This window comes from Zootoca vivipara, chromosome 8, assembly GCF_965207765.1.
Source record: "Zootoca vivipara chromosome 8, rZooViv2.hap1.1, whole genome shotgun sequence".
Taxonomy (NCBI): domain Eukaryota; kingdom Metazoa; phylum Chordata; class Lepidosauria; order Squamata; family Lacertidae; genus Zootoca; species Zootoca vivipara.
Window position 1 is genome coordinate 78,118,247 of NC_142591.1, and position 18,074 is coordinate 78,136,320.

At 47.5% G+C, this 18,074-nt stretch overlaps 1 protein-coding gene across 1 annotated transcript in view; it reads right to left on the minus strand.

The window, feature by feature from the left end:
• Positions 1–16,029, minus strand: part of KCNQ3 (potassium voltage-gated channel subfamily Q member 3) — a 138,354-nt gene extending 122,325 nt beyond the window's left edge. The window contains exon 1 of the mRNA XM_088675901.1: positions 15,101–16,029. Coding sequence (XP_088532027.1) covers positions 15,101–15,474 — 374 coding nt within the window. The 5' untranslated portion in view covers positions 15,475–16,029. The remainder of the gene's footprint in view (positions 1–15,100) is intronic.
• Positions 16,030–18,074: the final 2,045 nt, after the last annotated feature.

Here is an 18,074-nt window from a genome sequence, read left to right on the forward strand (position 1 = left end):
TAGGTGGAAGAGTGGGTAGCAAAAGAAATAAAATAAATTACTATTACTATTAATTAAGAGTCTTGTGCTCTACTGACTTGAGCTATTGTCCTAGGTTTTATTTATTCTCCTTCTTGCCAGTGTCATACATCTGTGTCCCTGGTGGGGTGAGGACAAAGATAGGATTGCTAACTCCTATCCACTAGTAAACAATAAGTCAAAAGGGGAAGGGGAGGAGAGAAATTTTAAAACACGCCAGCCCAGTCAGTCTGACTTCCAGACCAAGGTACTCAAATAGATTTTAAAGCAGGTAGGTAGCCGTGTTGGTCTGAGTCGAAACAAAATAAAAAAATTCCTTCAGTAGCACCTTAAAGACCAACTAAGTTTTTATTTTGGTATGAGCTTTCGTGTGCATGCACACTTCATCAGATACACTGAATGAAGATTTTAAAGCAGTCAGTCTGCAAACATATTGATAGCAAAACTGGGATAAAGTAGAAGTCAGCACAGATTCGGCAAGAATAAATCCTGCCAGACTACTCTTATCTCTTTCTTTGATCAAGTTACTCACTTTGTGGATTGTAAGAATGCTGCAGGGTGGAATTTATTTTGATTTCAGCAAAGCTTTTAACAAAATCCCCTGTGATATTTTAGCGAAGTTGCTAAAGGCAGGCTAGGTGATAAAACTGTAAGGTGGATTGCAGCTAGGGGGAAGTGTTGTAGGTTCAAGAGAGCACCTGCTCTGCATGCAAAAAAGTCCCCAGATTCAATCCTCAACATCTCCTGGTAGGGCCGGGAATGATGCTTTTCATCAGTACAGACAAAAATGGACTGAAGTTATACAGCAGATTCCTGTATTACTAATTCACAGCTGTTTGGAGCCCACACTCAGAGTGTTTTTCAATGGGCCTTTGTAATGTAAGGGTTAATGGTTTTAAAATATAACCGTGTGTGTGTGTGTGTGTGTGTGTGTGTGTGTCCAGGCAGAGCAGCGTGCACTCCACTGAGGTAGCACATCTCTGATTGGCTGTTCAGTTCTGAGGGAGTTTTCTTCTGTATATTTGGTTGAATGTCTCTGTGTAATGTACAAGGCCCACAAAGAAAAAACAAAATCTCCCTGTTTATTTCTCTTCAAAGTACACACTGCTTTATTTAGTTTCCTCAGTTAAGTGTTATCAAGATTTCTCTCTCTGGGATGCAGCTGCATTAGTTAAGTGACTTTGCTAACGCTTCTGAACTGAAGAGGATCATAATATAAGGATTGCAGCCTTGCCTGGGAGTAAGTCCTTGGGGCTAAATGGATCTTACTTTTGAGCATGCATGCACAGGAGTCTGCTGTAGGTAGCTAACTGTGCAATCTTATAATATTCATTTACACTCAAAAGTTAAGTCCCCCTGACTTAAATGAAGCTTAGCCCCAGGTATAAGTAGGAATAGGGTTGTAGCCATCAATGGTTTGGGGAACAGAAGAGGCTGAATTAAATTTAATATGTTGCTTTATAGGCAAAACTCTTCTTCTTTTAAGTGCAGCTGATCCCTGAAGTCAGTGCTGTGCAGTCTTATTCCAAAGTTCTTGGGCGTCTTTATCTTTTTTCCAGGCACGAGCAGATCAGTCTCGCACAGATAGCTCCAAAATGAAATTGGAGGTGACACATATTTAATGGTTCTCCGACCATTTTCTTTTCAAAGTTATTAATAGTTTAGGTTCTCCCTTTTAATTTTCTTCCACGCCAGAAGCAATTTTGAGGCAAGCAATGCCCGTGGCTCTGTTAAAAATGTGCAGTATCAAAGTACAATGGCAATAATAATAAAAATGTACGAATTGCCTTTCTGGGGTCACATCTAAAGGTCCCTATAAACCCAGCCCTCTGTTCCAAAGGGGGTGAAGTCAGATGCCTGCTAGGCATCACCTTCCTTTTACTCAGCACTGAATACTTCATTTCATCAATATCAAAGCAACACCACAATGAGAGACTTATTGCCCATGAATTTTCCTAATCCAACTTTCTAACAATGTCATCAGAAGTTGCTAGGACATAATTTGACGCCCTACCGCCACATGCCTATATTTCTAGTTATTAATTTATAAATTTAAAATATTTAGAGCCCAGCTTTTCCATTTAAAAAAAGAAAAGGGTCAGGTCAGGGCAGCTTTCAAATAAATAAATAAATCACACAGTCCCACCCTTAGAATGTCTCTTTTGGGGGTCTTATGCCAGCCTCAGCTCAGGCAGTTGGACCCTGGCTGAGCCAGGATAGGCAAGTTCTGCTGTCTTATTTTCAACTGAGCCAGGTTTGGAGAGTTAACCCTGGCTGAGTCATTCTTCAGGGTGCAGTTCCTTCCCAGGTTGTCCAGAAGATCAGACTCCGAGGAAGGGATGGGTGTGTGCAGGGCCGGTGTATCCATTTAGGTGAACTAGGCAGTTGTCTAGGGCGCCAAAATGGAGGGGGCGCTGGCCAGCCTGCCGGGGGGAGGAAACCTGCTCTTGCGAGAGGCGGCGGCAGGATGAGTGCCCCGAAAGGAGCGCTTTCGGGGCGCTGATCCTGTCGCCACCTCTTGCAGGGGCGGGCGGCCGCGTCTCCCTTCTCCCTGGCTCACTGTAGGGTGGGGGGAGGGAAAGCAGCCCAGACGGAGCCCTCCCTCGCGGCTTCCTCCCCCCTCTTTTTCTCTCCCCCTTCTTTCTCTTTCTCTTTCTCTCTCTCTTACCCCTCCCTCCCTCCCTCCCTTCCTTCTCTCTGTCTTCCCTCCCTCCCTCCCTCTCGCTATTTCCCTCTCACCCCCTCCTCCCTCCCTCCCTCCCGCCCTTACTCTCTCTCTCTCTCTTTCTCTCTCTCTCCTCCTCTCACCCCCTGGGGGGTGCCAGAAGGTGATCTCGCCTAGGGCGCAAAAAACCCTAGCACCGGCCCTGGGTGTGTGCATTTTACGTTCAAATTAAGGCGATGTGCAGTGCGCAGCTTGACATGTTGCACACTGCAGATGCAGAAGCTCGTTCCAAACTGCGATAGTGCACTAGTAAAAACTTTATGTTTTCCAAACGTATCTTTAAGAAAGAGGAAACAATGCCCCTCTTGGCTTTTAAATCGACCAGAAGACAGGCGGTTGCAGGGTAAATTAATGTGGCAGACAAGAGACACAGTAGCAGGAAAACAAAAACCTTCCATGCGCTCTGGACGTAGCCACACCTCCATTTGGTTTAGCACTGAATCAGGAGAAACAGCCATTGACTTTTCCACGGATCGCTGTTAGTTCCAACTGAGTGCCTAAGAGGGGGCTTTCCGGTGGCAAATGGCAGGACAAAGGCAGAACTGCTCAGACCCATGCCTAGAAACGTGGGACAAACAGAAAATCACTTGGATCCAAGTATCTAGGCCCAGGACAAGCAGAAATGTGGATGAGCTCAGAGTCAGGCCATGGACCCATTTAACTCCATATTGTCAACACTGACCAGCAGCAACTCTCTAAAGTTTCACACAGCGGACATTCCCAGTCCTTCTTGAAGATGCCAAGTATTGAACCTGGGACTTTCTCCTTCCAAAGCTCCACCACTGACCTACAGCCCTCGCCCAAATTACTTTAAAATAATAAGGTAGGGCAGCCTTTGATATGAGAACAGGAGTACTGCAAGGTTTCCCCCTATTTTCATTTGCAAAATGTTGGGCAGCATGTAAATATACCGTATTTTTCGTTCCATAAGACATACTTTTTTCCTCCTAAAAAGTAAGAGGGTATTCTGTGCGTCTTATGGAGCGAATGTGTGGTCCCTGGAGCCGAATTGCCCAGGGGCTAAAGGCAGATGTGCTTTTTTTTAAAAAAAAGAAAGAGCTAAAGGCTAACAAGAGGGAATGAGCCTGTTGAAAGGAACCCGCTGAGCAACTGATTGCAAGAGATCGGGGAGGGAGATAAGAGAGCTAGCTCACTTCCCAGCCCCTTGCCTAGGCCTCAATTGTTGTCTGCAGAGGGAGACATGTGACTGGCTGATTAGATGATCTGTCTGGAAACTGTAGAAATGGGTCCCTTTCCTAGAGAAGCTGCAGAACTGTGAGTTGATAAAAACAGGATTTTTTCCCCTTTGCAAGGAAACTCAGCAATTGAGCTGATCCTTAAAAATGGAGCTTTCCCCCTTTGCAAAAAAGATGCACAACTCTGAGCTGGACCCCCCCCCCCAAAAAAACCGGGGCTTTTCCCATTTGCAAAAAAAGCTGCACAACTTTGAGCTGATCCTTTAAAAAATTGAGCTTTCCCCCTTTGCAAAAGAAGCTTCTTCAAATATTTAATGGGGCAAAGGCACCTAGGCCTCTAGGAGTTGGCTGCTATGCCTAGGACAATTCAAGAAAGCATTTTTTTTCTTGTTTTCCTCCTCTAAAAACTAGGTGCATCCTATGGTCAGGTGCGTCCTATGGAGCGACTGTATTTCCAGCAGAAAACAGTAAGGCCTTGGCAACCCACACAGTTTCCATAGCTGCCAAGTTTTCCCTTTTCTCGCGAGGAAGCCTATTCAGCATAAGGGAAAATCCCTTTAAAAAAGGGATAACTTGGCAGCTATGGTTTATACACAAGCACACATTGGGGTCCTAGATTGTGTTATCCCTGCAGATGTCACATTAAGCTCTCTGAGTGCATGGTTTCTTTCTCTCTCACACACACACATAAACAACTACACACAGAGAGAGGGGGGCACTCTGGCAATTCCTCCAACTTGCAGCAAAGATTTAATAGCAGAAAGTGTGTGGTTGAGATCCCAAATTGCTGAGGCTTCATTACTTTTACACAGCACGCTGCCGAATATTTATTAGTGCAACATGAAGTATTAGCATCAATAATTAAAACCAAACTAAATCAACCAAGGAGAAAGGGCCTTTGCTAATGCAGCAACAATGCGCCGGGCAAAGCGACGACCAGGCTGGAAGCATGGGCAAAGTTCCACCAGGGTTGCAGCAAGGCACTCCTTCAAACCCCACCGGGGAAGCAGGTTAGCACAGAAGCCCACAGGGAATCGACCTCAGCAGAATCTCTCTTAGATTTCACCAGGCAGTCTCCATATGCTTTCAAACTCATCTTCAGAGACCTTGATGACTAGGAACTTGCCTTTTTGAAAACAACGACAACCTGGAAACAGATTTTTTTCAGGGTGGCAAATCTTGTGTCATGTTCTGCACTTGTGACGGGACTGCAGAAAAGATAGAGAAGAGCCTTCCCTTACATTTGCTTTTTCCAACGGCGTCAGGGCAGGCTGGGAAGATGAGAAATGGAGAAAAAACCACGTCTCTTAATTGTCTGTTGCACGGATGAGTCACCTTTGCCGTTCAAAACCGGCTCTCATTTTTATTCATTCCGCTCTGGCTTCTACACGCCGGTTCCTTTTCCTTCTCCCATCCGAGTGCCTGATCTTTTTGACCTCACGCAGCAGAGATCCTGCTTTCCTCCTTTTAGAGGCCAGATCAAGCGGAACAGCCAGTTGCAACACACCCCTGGTTAACCCACCGCTGGCTTGTTATGACAAGATGCCAAAGTGATGTGTTATCTCCGAGTGTAAAAGAGAAGAGCGAAAAGGAGGCAAGCCTCCAGAAGTCACTGTGGAATAGGAACATCATTTCAGATGGGGAGAGCTGGCAATAACCCTGTACCAATAAATATTGCGCCCTCCTGTGCACAGGAATGGCTTGTGGGCAGATGCAGCCCCCATCAGGACCAGTGTTAGAAATTAGCCAGGCGCCAGGCGCAATTTGCAGCTGGCTTGGGTCCACGTGGAGATCTCTGGATGCCAGGTTGCCAACTGAGGAATGTGAAACATCACTTAGAAATATTTCCCTTGATGTTTGGATTTGTTTTATACTGGATTGTTATATTTGGAGTTTTATGCAAACCGCTTTGAGATTTGTTCTATAAAGCGGCACAGAAATGAAATGAACAACAAAAAACTGCAATGCCTCAAGGACCGCCTCTTTCCATACGAACCTGCCCGGACCCTGAGATCATCTTCCGAGGCCCTCATTCATGTGCTTCCTCCTTGAGAGCTCCAGAGGGGTGGTAACATGAAAACGGGGCCTTCTCTGCAGTGACTCCCCATCTGTGGGATGCTCTCTCCAGGGAAGTTCGCCTGGCGCCTTCATTATACACCTTTAGGTGCCAGGCAAAAACGTTCCTTTTTAACCAGGTCTTGGTTGAGCTGATTTACATCCTATGGCCTTTTAAAATGTGGAGGGTTTTTTTGGGGGGGGGGCTATTAGGTTGTTTTTATTTTAATTAGGTATTTTCTGGTTTTATATCTTGATTTTATTCTGTGAACCACCCTGAGACCCCCGGGTATAGGGCGGTATATAAATTCAATAAATAAATAAATTTGGCGATTAGATTACCTACCTGAGTTTCTAACACTGCTCAGGGCTCTCCCTGCACTACACCATTTCCAAGCCACACACCCCTCACTAGTCCTGCATCGTAGAAGCCAACTCCTAGGGGCCGAGGTCCCTTTGTCCCTTGAATGAAATATTTGGGGGGGGAGGCAAAGTTGATGGGCACTGCCATTCACATGGTGTGTACGAGCCACATCATGTGATCAATTATGCAGGGTGGGGCTTACCTAGCCCCTCCCCTCCCAATATTTTCTTCAAGTTGGCTCCCCTGCCCTTCAGCATAGTCTCCTTGGGTGTTCCTGTTTCGCTGGTATGTATCCTTGAACTCTTACCTCTGGGGTGGAGAGCAGGGAGATGGGCGTGCAGAACTGGGCCGCCCTGTGCAAAGCTAATTGCTCCGCCCGCTTTCACCTCTGCGTTTTGTGCTGCGTTTGTGTGTGGGTGCCTTCTGCTGTACGACCTGCGGAACTCACTGCCACAAGAGCAGTGGTGACCTAGATGGCTTCAGAAGAGGATTAGACAAACTCATGGAGGAGAGGGCTGTCGGCAGCTGCTAACCATGCTCTGCCCCCACAATTGGAGGCGACAACACTTCTGAATACCAGTTGCTGGAAACCACAGGAGGGGGAAAGTATTCGAATCCTGCTTCGGGGGGTTTACCACAGGCATCTGGTTGGCCCTGGTGAGAACAGGATGCTGCACCAGACTGCCTGATTCAGCAATTCAGACTGCCAATCACACCTCCATATTTCTGTAGCCAGGAATGTCCCCATCTCTCCATCTTTTTAGGAAGCTCTTCCTCACGCTTCCAGGATCTGTTCCTCTCCATGTGGCTTCCTCTTTTTGTGCGTCACCAGAGCAGGGCAAGATGCAGGCATCTGTACACCTTTGCTACCTGAGTAACAGATAAGTCAGGCTTAAGCCAAGGCTGGTTGTCCCCATACATACGCTGTGCCATAATTAAACTTGCCTCTAGCCAGGAACATTATTAAGACGATGTCCCTATTAGTGATGCTGCTGTGTGGGAGAGTCCTGGCCTGCTTCCTTCCTCGCCCTCCGAGCAAAGCATTTCTTGATCAGCCATAATCTTCCATCTTCTCTCATGTTTCAGCAGGGTGCAAGGAAAACGCTTAACTCAACGATCACCCGAACGGCAGCAACAGAAGTGTGAAGCGGTCAAGGGAGCAAGCAGATAACAGAGAAAGGAAAAGATGCTTAAATAAAAAACAGAGTACTCAGTTATTGTCTGGTTGCAGACGGGCCATTTGAAATCTCTAACGTTTGCAGAAATGGAAGGAAGAAGAAGTTCCCACCAAAGAAGAAGGGATAAATAAGGTAATGGACGGTGCGAAACTGTCGAAAATTAACAGCAAAATTGAGAGAATCTAATGATGAGTGTTTTGTGGAAGAATAGATGCCCTTTTCAGACTATTTAAAGGAATATTACAGTATGATGAACTTGCGAGCAGGATTTCAGCTATGAGCAAAAGAAGCAATTGGGTTATAATATTGTGGTTGAGATTTGATAGATAGAAGATAGGCTGCAGCAGAAGGGGAAGAAACAACAATTCCATGGGAAAGAGGGTGTGAAGTCAACAAAAATAAGAGGGGAGGGGGATGAAGATGTGTTTTGACTGTACATATTTAAAATGTTGAAACTTAAGAAAATATAATTGGGGGAAAATTGAAATCTCTAACTATTTTGAGCAAGATGCTTTTTATGTTTCCCCACCGCCTTCCAGAAGAGGAAGAGGAAGAGGAAGAGGAAGAGGAAGAGGAAGAGGAAGAGGAAGAGGAAGAGGAAGAAGAAGAAGAAGAAGAAGAAGAAGAAGAAGAAGAAGAAGAAGAAGAAGAAGAAGAAGAAGAAGAAGAAGAAGAAGAAGAATTTTCCAGGAGAGCAACATCAGAACCCTTAATTCTACAGAGCTGCTACCATTAATAATACATTGACCCTGGCGTGTCATTAAAAGGTTTTCTGAGCAAGTCGGGGAATCTCAGCAGAATGGAAAGAGCTCGGTCACATGCTTGGGGCACAGCAAATTTTCCTGTGCGGAGACCACTGGCGTTCCATATAAGCTGCTCTGAGGTTTCCAGGAAAGCAAGAGATATTAAGGTAATGAAGAGCAGGTCCCAAATCTGCTGACTTTCCTAGAAACATAGGAAGCTGCCTTATAGCGAGTCAGATCCACTAGTCCAACTAGCTTGCCAGGGTTTCAGATAAGGGATGTTCCCAGCCCTACTTGAACCCGAGACCTTCTGCATGCAAATCAGATGCTCCCCCCCCCCTTTGGAGTGCAAGACAGAAACGTCTTCCTGCATGCACTGCAATGTTTGGAATTCATGGTCGCAAGATTTGGTGATGGTCACCCAGGGGCCACCCAGGCTTTTAAAGGGGATTAGACCAAATTCAAGGAAGATGCACCTGCTGATGGCAATTAATGATCTGCAATGTTTGCACAGTGCTTTTAAGCATTCAAAGGGTTTCACATACATTATCTACTCGTGATCCCTACAGCCTGGATAGCTCAGCTGGTTAGAGCGTGGTGCTGGTAATGCCAAGGTTGCAGGTTCAATCCCCGTATGGGACAGCTGCATATTCCTGCATTGTAGGGGGTTGGACTAGATGATCCTCGGTGTCCCTTCCAACTCAATGAATCTATGATATTAGAACAAACCTATAAGGCAAGTCAGTCTTACTGTTCCTTCACATAGTGCAGATGGGGAGACTGGGGCAGAAGGCGAGCACCTTGCCTAAAGCTACATAGTGAGTTCGTGGCAGAGGCAGGATTTGAACTGGGAGCTCCCTGACTCGCAGTTCAGTCTCTTAGTCAACAAGCTATACCTGCTCTCCACTGAGAGCTGCTAGTTAAACAGGACAACCCATGTTCAGAGGCAACGTAACTCTGAATAGGAGGATGCTGCTTTATTCAGAGTCAGGTCATTGTAGATGCCAGAAATTGAACCTCGGATCTTTCGAATGCAAATCGGGTGTTCTACCACTGAACCACGCAGTGTCTGATGTCTAACAGGTATGGGGGGGCTGTTGATTTCATGCCCTGCATCTGGCTCTTAGAAACACCAAGACTCTGTTGCACCAGAGGGCAAGGCTAGAGAAGCAATGGATGGAAACTGCAAGTAATGAGGTCTTGGCTAAACATTAGCAGAACCCTCCTGAGAACGGCTGGACAGAGGCACAGAAACAGCCTCAGAAAGTGGCAGGGCTCTACTGCTGGAGGTATTTAAGCAGAGCATCTTGCATTGCAGATTCTGCATTAAGCATGGGGTTGGTCTAGATGACTTCTTGGGGTCTCTTAGAACTCCATACATTATACAGTCCGATGGCTAGATGGACTGATCCAGCAACAACAACAACAACAACAACAACAATAATAATAATTTATTTGTACCCCACCCATCCGGCTGGGCCTCCCCAGCCACTCTGGGCAATGCAGTTCTTAACATTTTCTTCTACTCGTTTTAATATTTAAAATTACTCTTTTCCACCACCCGGCACTACTGTCCACAAGCGTGCAATATAAAACATAAAAGGAAAACTATCTATCTATCTATCTATCTATCTATCTAAAAGTAAGTCCTACTGAGAGCAGATCTGCTAAAATCAACAAAACTAAGTCATGCCCATTAATTCCAATGGGTCTACTCTGAGCAGGTCTAGTGTTGGCTACAGCCCACAGAACGTGTTAAAGATTAAAAAGCATTTACATAAAATGGGTTTTAAAAGATTCCATTAAACATAAAATTTGCGTATCCCCAGCCATGAAGTGTTGCCAAAATAAGAAAGTGCATCATTGTCCCCCAGTAATAAATATTCCAGCTGAGACATAGACAAATGGCAAGAGAATTTTAGCCGTGGTGAGTATGAAGCATGACACTTTAAGTGTTAGCGAAATATAACACACTAAGTATTCCCGGGGGGGAGCACAGTGGGTCCTACATGCAAGACAGAACTGCAAGGGATTTCTTTCTTCCAAGGCTACTAATCGGTTGCATGAATATTTTTTTAAACTTTCCATCAACTAACTAAAGATGCTGATTAATCAGGCAGCCAAACTTTCTGTAGACTGTAAGAAGTAAAAAACTGCAGGTGATAAGCACCACCCTATGAGTTTTTCAAAAGCACGTCAAAGTGCAAGTAGATAAATAGGTACCGCTCTGGCGGGAAGGTAAACGCTGTTTCCGTGCGCTGCTCTGGTTTCGCCAGAACTCACTGCAGACAAACACCGGCTCCCTCGGCCTATAGAGCGAGATGAGCATGCAATCCCAGAGTTGTTCGCGGCTGGACTTAAATGTCAGGGGTCCTTTACCTTTTTTATTAGTTTTTATAACTTTTTTTATCCCAAATGAATGGTGGCAAAGAACAAAACTACTGCAAAACAAAAACAAAAAACGAGACCATTTAACAACAGTCACATATCCTCACGGCTAATAATTTCAAGATTACCAGGAACAGCCTCTTTCAGCCACCAAAAGCCTGGGGGAAGAGAAATGGGTTGTTGTTTTTAGATCCCTCCCGAATGTTAATAATGAGGGAGACTGACACACCTCAACAGGGACGGTGTTTCACAAACAGGTAAACACCACTGAGGAGGCCCTGCTATGGGTCAATGCCCAACCAAGCAGCCCCAGAAACAGGACTGCCCTTCCGATCATATGACCCAAGATGGTTGATACTGGTGGAGTCACCTTTGTGGGTACTGGAGTCTTGGCACACTAGTACGACCACCTTGAATTGTAGACCACCTTTGAATCACAGAATTGAAGAGCTGGGAGGGACCCCAAGGGTCATCTGTTACAACCCCCTGGAAATCAAGGAATCACAGCTAAGGAATTCCTGACAGATGACCACCCAATCTCTGGCTAAAGACCTCCAACAATGGAGAGTCCACCATCTTCCACTGTTGAACAGCTCTTACCATCAGAAAGTTTCAGTGGGAATCTCCTTTCTTGTAATTTGAATCCATTGATTCAGGTCCTACACTCCAGAGCAGCAGCAGAAAACAAGCTCGCTCCATCTTCCATGGGACAGCCCTTGCTTTCAAGTCTTCTCTTCTCCAGAATAAACACACCCAACTCCCTCAACTGCTCCTCCTAAGGTTTGGTTTCCAGACTCTTGATCCTCTTAAAAGAGTCAATCTCCCTTCTCCCTCAAGCAGCAAGGAGGATCCCATAGGATCCCAGAATTCTAGAGTTGGAAGGTCAAGTCCAACCTCCTGCTCAAGACAGGACCTCTTCTTAGACATGCTGGCTACGACATTTGCAGCACCATCGAAAAACAAAATAGGCCTTTTGTTTCAAAACTATTTGTTTTGCTCACATACACAGGCAAGCAAATTCAGCCAGCCAGCCAACCAATATTTAAATAATTGACTGATTGATTTTAATTGCGTGCCAGCCCTAATTTATATATCCTGATCTTCCTTGGGGGGTCAGTTTTATGCAGTCTCTGCCACAAGAGCTTGGAGCAGAATCAGAGAACTGTAGAGTTGGAAGAGACCATGAAGATCATGGAGTCCAGGTCTTCCCAAACTTGGGTCTCCAGTTGTTTTTGCACTACAATTCCCATTCTCCCTGAGCACTGGTCCTGCTAGCTAGGGATGATGGGAGTTGTAGTCCAAAAACAGCTGGAGACCTAGGTTTGGGAAAGTCCTTCCCCCCTGCAATGCAGGAATCTTTAGCCCAAGGTGGAGCTCAAACCCACGGCGCTGAGATTAAGAGTCTCGTGCTCTACCGACCAAGCTGCCCCTCAGAGTGCTGTATGCACGATCCCCAGGCAATCTCACATCACCTCACAGCACCCTGGAGCCCTCTTAAGTTTAATTCATGGGATTGTTCTATGCCCCTCTGCAACATTTTCTAGGTCAGGCAAGAGAACCTGCAGCCCTGCAGACACTGGTGGATTCCCATCAGCTCCAACCTTCACAGTCAATGGTCAGGGATGATGGGAGTAGCATCTGCAGGGCCACACATTCCCCACCACTGCTCTAGACCAATTGGAAAGCCCACACTACAAACACTGCTATTTCTTGTTGTTGACGGTCTTAAGATACAACGGAGTGCACCTCTGGGGGTGAAGCCGAAAGCTGGAGAATCGCAGCGCCTGCTGTGGCTGCTGAGACCTCATAACTGCTGCCTCCCACATTATTTTTGCATGGAAGTGACCTCTCTGGGGCACAAGCCTGGGCAGGGTGTATGGAGGTCCTGGTCTGCCTAGACGACAAGACCTCCCCCGCTGATGGGGTCCAAAGGAAAGCAGAACAAGACATTGCAACACCAGCTTGGCTGCAGGAGTTGCCGGAAGGAGGTATGTATACAAGATGCCATCCAACTGTCTTAAGGACTTCACTTTGGATTTGTGTAGGGTTTTACTCTTTAGCCGTTTCTTCTCCCAGAGATGTTCCACATGACAGCTATAAACCGCTTTTATGGTGTGGCTGTTAATATCATCATCATCATTCCACCATGCCTCCAAGGACCCAAGGGTGGGTCTCCTTCCCTTTGTATCCTCACAACAACCCTGTGAGGCAGACTTGGCTGAGAGATATCAACTGGTCTAAGATCGACAAGGGTTCTTGGTTACCCACCTGGGATTCGAACCCACACCTTCTCAGCTTTAAGTCCAACACTGCAACCACTGCACTGGCCTGACATCTGTAAAAATATGTGTGGCTTCTCTGCACAGGCCCTGCACTGTTCCATAGCTACCATTCATTTTACTGGTTTTACACTGGAAAGCCATACTAAATGTACCCATACTAAAAATGAGACATAGTCATCAGCCTTCCATTTGCCCTTTTTGCATTTTTGGTTTGTTTATTTCATGATAGCCCATGGCACAATAAGCCACGCCATACATTTAAAGAACATCCTTCCCCAAGAATCCTGGGAGCTGTAGTTTGCCTCCTCCCAGAGCTATGATTTCCAGCACCCATACCAAACTACAGTTCCCAGGGTTCTTTGGGAAATCCATGGTGTGGGTGTGGCCCCAGTCACTAAAGATGCCATTCTGCTGCTAGGGTATATTCCAGCTTTTATATTGTGGAATACAGTTGGTGTGTGACCCTTCCATTTCACCCATGCCCTTGGTATAAGTCTGTTTCTTGCAAAGTTCTCCACACTGCAAAATGTGAGTTGTTAGTAATGCACAGAAACCTTAAATTCTTGATCACTGTCAATTAATTCGATATTTAAATATAACTATGGTGGGTTATCAATTTGCCACGATTCATAATAGAGAACCTCAATGTCCAGGGGAAGTATACCTGCAAACAGCAGGTACAGACAGTGCCACCTTCACACCCAATTTGTGGATGTGGTGCAGCTGACCAGCGCTGAAAAGAAAATCCAGTATTAAGTGGACTCTTTGTCCGATCCACTAAAGCACTGTTGTGTCCTTGTTGTTTTAATTTCTCACTGATCTTGCTTTTCCTTAAAAACGGGGGGGGAGGCTTATTCATCTCCATATTTAATTGCAGAGCTGCGTTTCAGTGGCATCTCATTTTTTAAAAACGAATAAGCCTTTTTCGGAACTCTTCTGGAGAAGCATCTTTGAAAGCAGTGTTTTCAATCTACGTGCCTTTTTACAAACTCCCCAGAGAACATCACCTCCCCCCCCCAAAAAAAATAAAGAGCACAAGTGTTGCTCCCGGAGAAACACACACAGAGACCCAAACAACCGTCTGCAATTCTTTTTGTTGACAACAAGTTTCCATGAGGCTGTTGCCTAGACTAGAATGATAAAGCACCACAGCCAGATCATCAAACATTCCTGTTTCTATGGCAAATTCCCCACAACACCTTGAGCGCTTTAGACTTTCAGGAAAACATGTTCTCTTCCATGTGACCAAGATAACATTACGTTATCACAGCCCTCACATCTTCAGGCGTTGCATCTCTCAAGGGCTCAGCCCCCCCCCTTTTCTTTTTTCTTTTTTACAGGAAGAAAATAAAGCCATGCTTTCTATCTTTGCAACGAGCTTCCATCCAACATCGCTTTACCTTGCAGGAAAAGAACCCAGCCGATCACCTAGTGCCACAATTTAACTCCGTTATCGAAACGCACCCTAGCTATTGATAGCGATCAGTCCACCCCAGAAAGCAAATTCTTATCACGCGTTTTCCCCAACAACCAATAATTCATATGCTTTCCTGTGCCTATAACCCACAACCCGCCATCACCAATCCAGATTTATTTACCAGGGTGTTTTTCTGCCCTTACAAACCACCACGGTTTCTTGCAAAGAGCCCTTTGGGTAAAAGAGGCACGTGAATGAGAAACATCTCTGAGCGTTACATGCTGCCTTCCCAAAGGCTGATTCACACATTACATTCAGCACAAAAAGCAAAACACCACCGAGGTGGATTTGCAGACACGTGCATCTTACAGGGAGCCCGGGATCAAGTGCAACTCCCGGCCGGGTTGGCTGCACATCCCTTTGCTGCAGCAAACCCGTGTGTGCAGCTCCATAACGTGAGAAACGGCCCTAAAGCTACGCTCTCCGTTCCAGGATCTGGGTCTGCAGCTTGCTAGAACCCAACCAGAAACATGTTGTGGTTGGCATCGTGGCATCGGCCCACCAAATGACACCCCCTCCTAATATCCATCCCATTGAGGAATGCCAACCCATATGGACATGATTCCGCACCCCTGGTCCCATCCAACCCACCCACCCCCCGAACATTTTGCCCATCGAGCAAGCAATCCATCAACCGCGCGCCCAGGTGTCATGGGGTGCCAGCAGCGACTCACACGAAGGCGTGATAGAGCAGCGCCCAGCCCCTCGGCCTCTCCAGGGCGTCGTAGATCAAAGTTTGCATCCGCCTGTATTTCACGTTGTTTCTCTTGACGGGTCGGCTCAGCGGAGTCTTGGCCAGCAGCCCAATCCCTTGCGCGGACCTCTTGCCACCGTCTTCCTTGCCCGCCCCTTCCAACAGGAGGGTCCCATCTTTGTCTGCCCCGGCGCCCAGAGCCAGCGCGCCCTGCTCCAAGTCCCCAGCGGCCAGCCCCACTTTCTTCTCCTCCCCGACGTGTCCGCCGCCGCCACCACCACCATCAGCCCCTGGAGGTGGTAGCGGCGGCGATGCTCCTGCTGCCGCCGCTGCCTTCCTGGATTTTAGTCCCATCTTCCTCTCCTCCTCCTTCTTCTTCTGCCCTGGTCCTCAGAGGTGAGCAAGGGGTGCGCAGGAACAGCAGCCGCGGGGAGCCAAAGGCCATGGTCTGCGCCCACCCTCCGATTTTTTGGGGGGGAGGGGAGGGTTCCCCCCTCCCCAGCAGCGCAGGGCAAGGGAGGAGAGAGGGTGGGGAGAGCTAGAGAAGGAAGGAAAGGCAGGGCAAGGGAATCACATCCTCCGTCAGGTCATCGCCGCCCCAGGGGAGATGGGCATCAGCTCCGCGGGCACCGAGGAGGCATCAGCGGCGAGGATGCTCCGGAGGAATAGGAGGAGGAGGAAGAGGAGGAGGAGAGAGGGAGCTGGCAGCGGCAACAACACCTGGTCCAGCCGGGAAGGGGCGAGCAGCTCATCGCAGGGTTTATTTCCCAGCCCGACGCAGGAGAGCCCCGGCGCAGCCCCCCGACCCTCCTCGCGCGCTCCAGCTTCCGATGCAAGCCAGGGAACGAGTTTTCTCTCCTTCTCTCCCTCTCTCTCCGCCCAGCCCTGCCCAGCCTCACCGTAGGGCGTGGTCCATTGTAGAGATGGGGAGCCAGCAAATCGCAGCAGCGCCTCGACCGGCTCCTCCTTCTCCTCCTCCTCTTCCTCCTGCCCAGTTTGGCGAGGCTTGGCGAGCGCCGGGCGCGTAATTGCGCACAGAGCGGCGGCGAGAAAGGAACCTGCTGCGCGCTCTTCACCCGCCCGTTTTATGATTGCGATTGCCGATGGGTGCAAAAATATAAAATAAAGGCGTGTGTGTGTGTGTGTGTAAATCCCCCAGAACCAGGCGCGAGGGATTGCCCCTCTCCGGTAGAGGCAGCAGCGGCAATCGTGCCGCCAAGCTGGCTGTTTTCGTGGCTCTCTCTTTCCGTTCCAGGCTTGGCTCTGGTAAGAGATGGGAGGAGGAGGAGGCCCGGGCTAGGGGTTGCCGGGACTCCCCGCGGCTTTCGGGCTGGGAGGAGGTGCGGGGAGGCTGTCGGGAGAAAAGGGAGGCTGCGAGGGGGAGGAGACCGGGGAGGGGTGCTGCGTGATGACACAGAGACACACACCTGCACGATCACCTTCCCCTGCCTCGGTCCCAAGGCTCCCCACAGCTGCAGCTTCTGGATCCAGAAAGGAGCTGCGTTCATCGGTACGATTTTCAGAATGGTCTGTGATGCCGCCTGTTTTTCCAGGGCTCGGTCATAGGAGGAGGATTTGCGAGAAAGTGTGCCTAAAACACATGTAGGGGTCCTCTTCTGAATTTGCAAAGAGTGCCCCAAAGCACATGCATAGCGCCCCCTTCTGAATTTGCAAAGGGTATCCCAAAGGACATGCAGAGTGCCCCCCCCGCCCCCATTTTTTTGAGATGCCAGGATGTGAACCTGTAATCAGAACTGTAGAGTTGGAAGGGACCCCGAGGATCATCTAGTCCAACCCCTGCAATGCAGGAATGTGCAGCTGTCAGTAGGAGAATCGAACCTGTGACCAAGGTGTTACCAGCACCACGCTCTAACCAGTTGAGCTAGAATGTAATCATACACAAAAGACCAAAAACATGTTCTTAGACTGAGGTGTGTAATCCATCGACTGCCCTTTGTGGTCTAATCACAGCATGATGCAACCCTATGCACATTTACCTGGGGGGAAATTCCAATTGAGCCCACTGGAAGAAAAAACCTGATTCAGACGAACGACCCTTCTGGGCCAGCATTATTATTATTTTCCTGGGGAAGCCAATGTGCCCTGCAGATGTTGCTGAACTACAAGTCCCATCAGCCCTGACCAGCATGCCCAATGGTCAGGGATAATGGACATTGTAATCCAGGCACATCTAGTGGGCACCACATTGGCAACCTCTGGGCTTTATATGGACTGGCAGTGATCTGACCCTTCTACTTGAGGTCCTTCAGCTGACTGGATAGCTCAGTTGCTTAGAGTGTGGTGCAGATAATGACAAGGTTGCAGGTTCGATCCAGGTATGAGGCAATTGCATATTCCTTCAGCAACAACTAGACCCCTGACAGCCTTCGAAAACCTCCTCCTAATGACAAAAGGACATGGCAAAGGAATGGCATCTGCAATATACAAAATACTACTCCAAAATCCCACAAACCCCTTAGATACAATAAAAAGGCAATGGGAGGACATAGGATATGAAATCAACCCTACCCAATGGACCAGAATGTGGTCTAAACCCGCCTTTAAATCCATATCAATGAAAAGAAAAGAACTCACCCTAAAACTCACCTACAGGTGGTACCTAACACCAAGAAAGCTAGCACTAATACGTCCAGGCACCTCACCAAAATGCTGGAGAGGGTGCACTTCCACAGGTACATACCTCCACATGTGGTGGGAATGCCTCAAAATACAATTATTCTGGGCAACAACCATACTTGAAATAGCTAAAGTAACCGAACAAGTAATAGAAATTACCCCAGAATTGGCCCTACTAAACATCTTCCAAGATAATAATGCCCATATAGACCACAAAGACCTCATAACCCACCTACTTTCAGCAACCAGAAACATCATAAGCAGACATTGGGGAGACCTGTCAGGAGTAAGCGTGGACCAATGGTACCAGGTAATAT